Below are 9,730 nucleotides of genomic sequence, written 5' to 3'. Positions count from 1 at the left end.
CATGAGTCACAGGCTCAGGGGAGTACAGCCTAGAAGCAGAAACAGGGCACATATTAAAATATCATTCAAAGCATGAGACAGAAAACCCCAAACCCTATCAACAACCATCAATAATGAAGATATATTGTGCGCTTAGTAAGAAACAGGCAAATCATATAGAGTGTTACAAGCTATGTTGATACATTTGTGACTTGCATAACAAACATGCAGACACTTAAAGGAAGATTGCCACCTGTTATAATTGTGATTTATTCACTGCCCACTTGATGGATAAATAATGTTTAAACTCCAAACTTAAGATGCAGGTGGGACTGAAGTTTGACAGGGTTGCAGATCATGATGCATTGTTGCTTGCCTGACAATGAGATGCTTCCCTGACAATGTGAGAGACATAACTGGTAAAAAACCAATGAGATGGACTTCAAGATGGTCTGGCACACAGCACAAGATAATGCGCAATACATCAGATAAGACAATTACAGCACTAGACACTGTTCATGATGAGAAGTCTCAGACTACTTTTTAAGTAGAGACAACTCGATTTGCTCTTCGGAAGCACAAAATTTTACAGCGGCATCAACAGATGCCCAAAATCTTCGCAAAAATGGCTTGTATATATATCAAGCTCAAAAGGCATTCTTAACTCTTGGCCTCACATACATTTGATTGCTTGCAAATAGCATCAAACTGGTCCTCAAGTTTCTGAATCCTGTCCATGAGGATAGACTCAGATTTCTGCAAGATCCTGACCTCCATCTCCAATGCAGTTGTTCTATCCTTCTCATTCTGCACCATCTTAAGCAGTTCATGGACAATTGTGTCCACATTTACTTCTCTTCTACCATCATTCTGAGTCAAGAACTCGAATACAGGAGAAGTATGAGAGGGTCCATCCTTTCGTGATTCCCAAGCCCTGTCTTCCAGATATTGAATCCTCTCTTTCAAAAAGTTTTCTGATATCTGCAATACTCTGATTTCATTCTCAAGTTGCAAGGTTTTCTCTCTCTCAATTTGAACCACTTTCTGTAAGTCCATGACCAGCACTTCCAGAGCATCACATTTGCTTTCAGAGGAGTAGATTCTTCTAATGACTGCATCATTTGCAGGGGATGTAGAAGGATAGGGATAGGTTTGGGCCTTCTTGTAGGTCTCAGTCCTTACTTTACCAACAACCTCTGCCTTCTTGTTTCCTGATCTGACTAACATCCCGCCAGAGGAGAACAGATATGGCAATAGCCCAATGAAGACTGCACTGAAAAGGAAGAGATACACCAAGTAGTTCGAGGAAGACGATGACGACTGCTGAAGTGAATCAGTTTCTGCACCAATGTCTCTGTTCATTGTTCAGCAAGAGCAAGGTGGATGCGAAATCAACAAAGCAAGGAGCACACCAGGTCAACGGCAATGCTCTCAATGTAGCTGTGCTCGTCTGCCGATGACAAAAAACGCAGCTCTCTGATTGTGAGTTCAATGATGCAAGGAGCACACCGGGCGAACAGCGATGCTCTCGATGTAGCTGCACCCGTCTGCTGATGACACAAAATGCAGCTCTCTGATGGAGACAGACGACGCCGGGGTCGGTGAGGCCAGTTCCCAGACGCTGCTAAAACCATATGTGATGATGCGAAGGCATAGAGCCATTAGGCAAGCAGCTTGCAGGAAGCTGCTGCAAGGCCCAACATGGCATCACATTCCAATGAGGCCTTGCTCTGTCTAAGCAGCCAACCATTGATGAAAAGAAGACCTCCTGCTCATGCCCTCTGCACCTGCATGTGCGTGGCATATAACCCTCGATGATCTGATGAAGAGAGGGCACAGCATCTCATCAATTAAATGGAAGAAGAAAAACAAAATCCCCATACACTCCCAATAATACTAAGATGGTTCAAGAACTTACTAGAGCACAGAAACCCCCAAAACCCATCATCGATACAGGGTGGCTACATACACGAGAGCAAAGAGAAACAGAGGAGCCCAAAACACAGAGAGGCCTTGAGAAGCCACCCATAACCTCTCTCTAATTCAATAATACCTAGACGAGGCAGAAGGAGGGAAAAGCCAGAAACCTGTGGTACTACGTGTGAGTAATTAAAATTTATTTACTTATTTATTATCATTTATTTTGAAAATTTTGTATACATTTTCTGAGTGGGCACTGGGAACTGGGTGTGTCTGTGAGATCACAGAGAGAGAGAGAGAGAGAGAGAGAGGTCAAGGACACAGAACCCAACCAGCATAAAGCCAAAGTTGTAGAGAAAAGAGGCAGAGCTACAAGAATGTGACCAAAAAGGATTTAAAATATTTTTTATTCTTAGGATTTAAAATATTTTTTATTGTTTGAGGTCTGACCCTTTGTATAGTTATTTGTGTGTGTGTTTTAGCATCTTCCCTTGGGTCTACAAAGTATGCTTATCACCTTTTAAAAGAAGCACACATTTGAATAGAAATAACTTACAACTCCATTACCAGGATGGATTGAAGTATTCCACCACACAAGTTAAGAGAAAGGTGTCTTTTTCCTCTCTCTCTCTTTTTCCCATTTGTTGATACAGAGGAAGAAAAGGGCAAAAGTGATTCCCTTGAAAAGACTCACTAGCCAAAATGGCAAATCCTCACACTCTCCATGGTGTCAGCAAATGATAAAACTAGAGGCTTGACGAGGATACATGTTGACATTGCTGGTGGCATTACTTCAAAACAGGTCAAGTGCTAGACCTATTGGTGCTTCTAATACTATAGTATGCATAGCATTGCTCTCAGCCTTTCACATGATAGAAAGTGCACATAGGAGATGTGGATGGCTATAGCAAATAGGGGTTTGTCCTACAAATGCCAAAAGGACATCCCTAATTGAAAAGTTGTACTCTCTTTTCTAGGAATTATTCTTTTTTATGCCTAATGTAAACCAAACCTTTTTGCAAAGAGAGAAAAAGTTGTACTATTTTTCTTAGGTAGCCACTAGAGTTGGTGAAACTTTAGGATTGCCTTGAGTTGAACTAAGAGAGTACATAAAGAAAGAATTATTAGATATTAAATAGAGCTAAGCAGGCTAGGAGGTTGGGTAGTTTTGGTTGGAGCATAAGCAAAACCTCATGTCTTATCCATGTCTCTTATCATATACCAATGTATAGAAGTGCTAAGGTCCACCATTGAGTTAGTAATTTGCATTCACATACTATATATCTTGCTATAACATAAAAAGTTAATTTAAGGATATGAATGTTAAGGGTAGCCTCTCTCCAACCAATTAATAGGCACGAGATATTCTCCACATGTGGCATTGAATTAACTATAGGTAGATGAAAGAAAATAAGTTAAGAAAATAAGTTGAAAAGCAATAAATGAAGAAGGTGGCATTGAATTAACTATAGGTAGATAAAAGAAAATAAGTTAAAAGCATTGAATGAAGAAGGTGGTGAACAAGAAGACAAAGTTTAATGTGAGTAAGTTGTATTAAAAAGGAGTAAAGATTCAAATTGTGTTAAAGGGGGATAAATCCCCTTGCTCAGAAGCTTAGGCTAGGTTCAAACGAGCGGCGGTAGAGATATATCAAAGGGGCGTGCTTTTGATGTGGCGTCTCCCAAATGGTTGAAACTTCCCTTCTCTTTCCACTAGACCTACCCTCTTTCTACCAACCCCTCCCCCTTGGAAGAGCCTTGGCACTAAGGCAAAACCTCTCATTACCTTCTTGTAGCACATTGTGCCTCTGGCTTCATTGTTCACACAAAGGATGCAGAAGGTTGGTCATGGTTTGCAGTGTTGCCACCTGCGTTTGAACCCAGTCTTAGGTACAACCTTGTAGATACCATCCACTTTAGCTAAACAAGACATGATTGTTGCAGCTTCTAACATGGCACCAAAAGCCAAGTTAATTGTTTCTCCTTCCAAAAAGAGAATCAAGTTTTAGTCTTGAGATCCTCCTCATGCTAAGAGTGATGACGATACTCCACATTTTCCTAGATTTCTCATTAAGGGATCCCTTGTCCCCACGTAGAACTTGATCTCAATTGACCATTGCAAACCTGCATCCTTCATAAACTTCACAACCTTCCACCAAAATGGCATTGCTTCCCTTTAGCCCCAAAGTATATGCCAAAAATCTTCATCCTTTTGCTTACAAAAATCACACATTGGATGGACTTCTCTGATCTTGCCCATAACATCTTTGTTAGGTAACTTTTCGCAAACAACTCCCCACAAGAGCACATTACGTTGCAAAGATAGGGTGGCAAACCAAGCATGCTCAAGACGTTTCTTCCATGTCCTAAATATGCCTCAAGTTTCCATCTTTTACCATTTTCCTTTGAAATAGAAAATCCATCTACAATCCTACTCCACAAAGTCTATATCAAACACCAAATGGATAAACCCCCTACATGTGATAATTTTTCTTTAAAAAAAGGAAACACTCACAACAAGAGGACCCAAAATCTTAAACATGCTAAGATGTGTCTCACAACTACCACTATGGAAAGACCAAAAATCAAAAAGAGTAAACATCTATTTTTAGATAATGAACTTGGAAGTTCATGTGCTTATCTATATACTTTTGAAGCAAATATCGATATCAACTAGAATATGTTGAACTTTGTAATTGAAGTTTGGTTTGGCCTAGCCATCCTTAAGCATGTCACTCTCAAACAATTAGAACTAGTTGGATTAGGTGAATTATGAAAAGGTGTGCCTTCATTTAACCTTGATCGATATCACATGGTCTTACTTTGTGGTTGTGACACTTCAACTTCATAAGCAAAGGCCTTAATGTATCATATTCTTAACAAAGCACACGTTGTCGGGGGGGTGGGGAGGGGGGTTAATCGAAAGGTCGTATCCATCGAGGATCACAGAGAGAAGGGAACTACGATCCCATGCTACATGAATTTGGGAGCCCTTCTTTTTTTAGTGAGATTTCCCAAAATTGGCTAAAAAGCCACTTGCTTTCTACATGTCACTCTATTCTAGAAGTTTACTACACCTTTTTGGGATATTTACAAGGAATAGTATCCAAAGTATCAAAAAATATACTAAATTTGCCCAAAAATCTCATATTTTTGAACCATCCATACTATGGACACTAACACTAATGACTAATATGACATTGACGCTCTAGATTAATTAGAAAGTTGGATGATGGTGCACTCTAGGTTTTTTCACAATGTATTCGCATAGCGGCATGACATTCATCCTCTTTGAACATGCACATCCTCCGATATGTGCCAAAGTCCTAGTTGTCACTAGATTCAAAGTCCTCCTCATCCTCTGCAACCATATCCTTTGCTTCTTCATCTTCAATATCTTCCTGGCTAGCCCTTGTATCATGGCCACTATTTTCATCCAGTTCTAACAACTCATAAGCAGTAGATTCTCACCTCTTGAATAATTTGATTCTTTTCCCTGCTACTGGAATTCTAATGGCTATACCATCCAGCTCATTTAATGCATAAGTAGCATTATCAAACACCTGTCTTACCACATAAAGTCCAAACCATCATTTGGAGACTTTATGTATGGCACTATGCTGGTTTTTCAAATTTTTGTCATAAACAAATACCCAATCCCCATCTTGTATGGTTCTTGGCTGCAATGTATGTCTTTGTCAAATGGTTTCTTGTTCTATAACCTTGCTACCCCTTAACTTTGCAACCATTGCCTCTATGTCTTTTGACTTCCTTTCCAATTTTCTAATGCATAAGGCCAACAAATCCTCTTGATTCAGTGCCTCTTCCCAAGGTAGCACACTCCATGTGATTGTTATCTCTTTTGCCGGCATGATAGGTTTTTGACTATATATCAATTTAGTAGGCATATATCATGTAACAGCACTATGAGTTGTTCTATCACCCCCAAAGCATAAGGGAGAAACCATGGCCACTCTTTTAGCTTCTCTCCATATGCTTTTGCTAGTGCCTTCACAATAGGTGGGTGTCCTCTTTCACTTTTTTCATTTTCTTCAGGGTTATAAGCTAAAGTTAAAGCAATCTTTATCCCCAATTGGGCTTCATCCACATCCAGTTCACCTGTTATAAGATCTGAGATACATGCTCAACTCTCTTATATACTTAAAAGATATATGGTGAATATTATACTGGCGCAGAGAGAGAAGAGATGAGAGAAAAAAAAGATGTAGAGAGAGAGAGAGAGAGAGATTGACAACACACCAGGGACTGGAAGATGGGCCAGTCCGAGGGCCCTTGTGGAGCTATATTATTGACAAGGAGCAAGTTCCTCCGTTACACATAAACCAGTTCTTACTTGTAGATCTTGGGAACAAGATCACGGTTCCTTGCATAAAATACAACCGGCTAACACTTGCACAACTTGGAAGTTGGCACCTTTTGATCCTTCTTGAGTCTCTCCTTCTCTTCTACATAATATGTGTAGGGATCCCCTCTTGGAGCTTGATTTCAACAGAGCTTCTGCAGCACTTGCACCTTCTCTTCTCCTCTTGGAACTTGCTTTCAGCAAAGCTTCTGCAACACTTGCACCTTCTCTTCTCCTCTTGGATGCATGCAAAGTGATGCTTCCTTTACCCCCCCACACCCAAGGAGAGCCTCCTCTTTTATAGGCTTTCAAGAGCTTCTCTTCTTGGAGAGAGACTTGAGTGCCAAGATTGGAGAGGTTGATCTTCATGCAAGATGTGGCTGTTCCAGGACCTATTCTGTAGCACCAATTTCGAGATATCTCTTTGTGCCTTGCTCGGATGAAAAAACGTCCAACACAAAAGTTGTAGATCTATCGCAATATATTTTAGAAATGGACTCAGCGTGTCTATTTTAAGAAAAATAGCTTTTTAAATTGTACTCTTAACTTGCGGTCATGCAACAACCTTGAGCCATAGATAAGGAGAGTTCATTAGATTGCCTTGGGCCTCAACCTTAAGATTGAATTCCACACAAAAGCTTGTGTCATTTTAGACCTTAGAAAGAGAAATTCACTTCTCTCCTCACTTCCAGAGGATCACATCTCGTCTTTCTTAGTTTGAGAATTACCTCTCTTGTCTTTCTTAATAAAATACCTTAAAACCTTGACTTGTAAGGGAGAGGATGACCCCAAATGAATGCAATGCTCATTACACACAGGTAAACGTTCCCAGGCATCCCCAGATGCACACATAAATATATATACATAATACTAATGCACTTCCTCTTCTTAGAACTCAATTCATCTTCATTTATGTGTAACTCCTTGGTTCTTGTGTACACTCTTACACTTGGTAGACACTTCTTTCCCCCTTCATAACTTGTACTGCCTGTACCACATATCCTTGTCACGGTGCTCTAATCACCCCATTAAGTGATGCACTAGGAATACTGGTCTCTAAATGGTCTCATGGCCATGCTAGATCATCATCAACACTTAAAGAAAAGTGAGTCATTAATTTATTGACACCTCTATAAAGTGAGTCATTAACTTAAAGAAAAGTGAGTCTTTCTTAAAGAAAGACTCACTTTCTTTGATCTTTGCAAAAGTACCCCAAACACCTCTATAGCCAACCCATAAGCTTTCATGAAATTCCTCCATAACGTTTACTTGTGAAGCCAGAACTCGCAATGGCATACCCTGTTTCTTCTTAGCATGTTTCCATAAATACCCACTTTTAAGAAAAACCCATAGCCTTTCCTCTTGCTCTTCTTAAACTCCTCATCCGACCACTCTTCTCTCTTTAGTAATGTGTTGAGGTATTGACCAATTCTCACCCACTCTCCTACATATTTGTCCTCTAGAAACACTTCTACAAAAAGTACATAGCATCTAAAGTGTTTTCTCTTTGTTGTCCAAGCTTTTCTTAGTGTTGTAGCAACTCTCTATATTATGGAATTCACTATTATAGCACTTGTGCTTGATAAACTAGCTATCATACTTACAACATTTAATATTGTCCTTGCATTAATGAGAGTTGTACATGTAGTTACAACAACTACCAATTTAGTTTCACCAATCAAAAAATTCATTTTCAGCAACAAGAAATTCATCTTCTTCCTCCTCATCCATCATCCCATCTTCATTATCATAGCATGCCCGAGATAATATATCTACCACCGGGTTATCTCTTCCTACAATATGCTAAAATTTAGGGTTCAAAGATTTTATGTATGCAATCCGAGCGACCAACCGAGAGAGCAAAGTCCACAGTATTCATTAATGGGATACGAAGCGAAGAGCTCTACAAGGCCTTGGCCGATAACTTGAGTTTGCAATGAGATGCATTGACAAAGGTCTTTGAAGAGGCCATTAGATGGACGACCAACTCAAGGAGAGAAATTCCAGCAACTCGAATCAAGAGGAGCCTACCTCTAAGAACTCCAAGAGAGCTTTGATGACAAGCAAAAGAGCACCCCCAAGTGCTCAAGATAAAGGCAAGAGCACTGCCAAGAGCTAGCTGAGATGAAGATGGAGATAGCTAGGTTACAAGAAGTAATGAGACGACTGGCAAGCTCTCACATCCAACGCGTGTATTGCAACAAAAACCACTTGCCAGCTGAGTGTCAAGACCCTAGGTCCCAACCATGTGCGAATTGGGGTAGATTCGGCCATGATGCCATGCATTGTAGAGTGCCGAGGAGGATTTTGTACTCGCAACCATACAATCAGCCTTACCTAGTGAATAGGCTGCCAAAATTATTCAAAAGGGGAGCCCCATTGGCTCTCATGGCACGACGCCAAGCTAGCCATTCCTAGGATGGAGATAAATCCTACATGCATACCTAGACCACCTGGACCATACGTGACCCACCCACCAAGTGATGCTCCAATCCACTACGTGGAAGAGCCGAACGACGAAAAGCCTTATGTACACCCTTACATCTTGTATGACAAAGAGGGCAATGCAGTCCTTATGGACTATTGACCAGTACCAGTGATAACGTTAGGTAGAGGGAGAGGTAGAGGCTTAGGAGGGCAAACCCAAGAACCAATCACATTGGGCTTGCAGTCACCCAGGACATATCTCTTCACGTTGCCCTGAATGGGAGCAAGCAAATCGATACAAGACTGATCAGAGATGTGCTGAATGCAGAATCACACATCTCTTTGTTGATTGCCCTAAACAAAATCCCTCCTCTAACTCGGCAAATGAGTCATCATCCCCATTAGGGTTGTTTGGTATCGAGACACTCGACAGGGAGGCCATGCCAATCCCATTGCATGTCATGACCTTCACACAAACAACGCATGCTGGCATATCATTGCCGGGGCCTAGTAACTTAGATGCAACCTTAATCGGAAAGAGGAGCCATAGGAGAAGGATGAAGAAACTAGACGCAAAGGTCACACTAAAAACAGAGAGTGCCACAATGCTACCTACGGGAAAGAAAGTGACGGACGCAAAAGCAAAAACATCACAGCCCCAAGGACGACCGAGAAAGGAAGTGAGAGGGTCAGGGAGTACCCCAACCCAAAGCGCCAGCTCAAAGCCATCAAAAAGGTGAAGGAGTGGGTGAAAGAAGCCCAAGAACACCTAAGAGATGTTGAGTCCATATTGGAGGACGAGATCGATGATCTCTCAAGCATAAGCATGCTGGTGTCACCTCCACGACCAAAATCGAGAGATACGGTGGCACTGCAAACAACGCCACATAAACAAAGCCTAAACACTACGAGCCAATGAATCAGCTAAGGCCATTGGCCAAGAAGTGCAGAGGAGCGTGGCAAGTACCTAGTAATCTCCTCACCTCATTGGTAACCACCCCTATGACAATAAGCCTATGAGATGTGCTTAGGCAGCATCAAC

The 9,730-nt window shown here is 41.1% G+C and overlaps 1 protein-coding gene across 1 annotated transcript; it reads right to left on the bottom strand.

The window, feature by feature from the left end:
• Positions 1-220: 220 nt before the first annotated feature.
• LOC148011210 (uncharacterized) lies at positions 221-2,173 on the bottom strand. The gene is made up of 2 exons (XM_087670262.1): positions 1,898-2,173; positions 221-1,798 (listed from the first exon to the last, which is right to left on the bottom strand). The coding sequence occupies exon 2, from the start codon at positions 1,339-1,341 to the stop codon at positions 640-642; it is 702 nt and encodes a 233-aa protein (XP_087526388.1). The 5' UTR covers positions 1,342-1,798; positions 1,898-2,173; the 3' UTR covers positions 221-639.
• Positions 2,174-9,730: the final 7,557 nt, after the last annotated feature.

The sequence above is a fragment of the Lygodium microphyllum genome, chromosome 28 (genome assembly GCF_053477565.2).
Source record: "Lygodium microphyllum isolate KBCC chromosome 28, Lygodium_microphyllum_v1.1.10, whole genome shotgun sequence".
Taxonomy (NCBI): Eukaryota; Viridiplantae; Streptophyta; class Polypodiopsida; order Schizaeales; family Lygodiaceae; genus Lygodium; species Lygodium microphyllum.
Note: the sequence above shows the minus strand (reverse complement) of the source record. Positions and strands in the feature narration are given on the sequence as shown.

Coding starts and splice junctions, on each gene's coding strand:
- LOC148011210 (XM_087670262.1), bottom strand. CDS start 1,341: ATGAACAGAGACATTGGTGCAGAAACTGATTCACTTCAGCAGTCGTCA.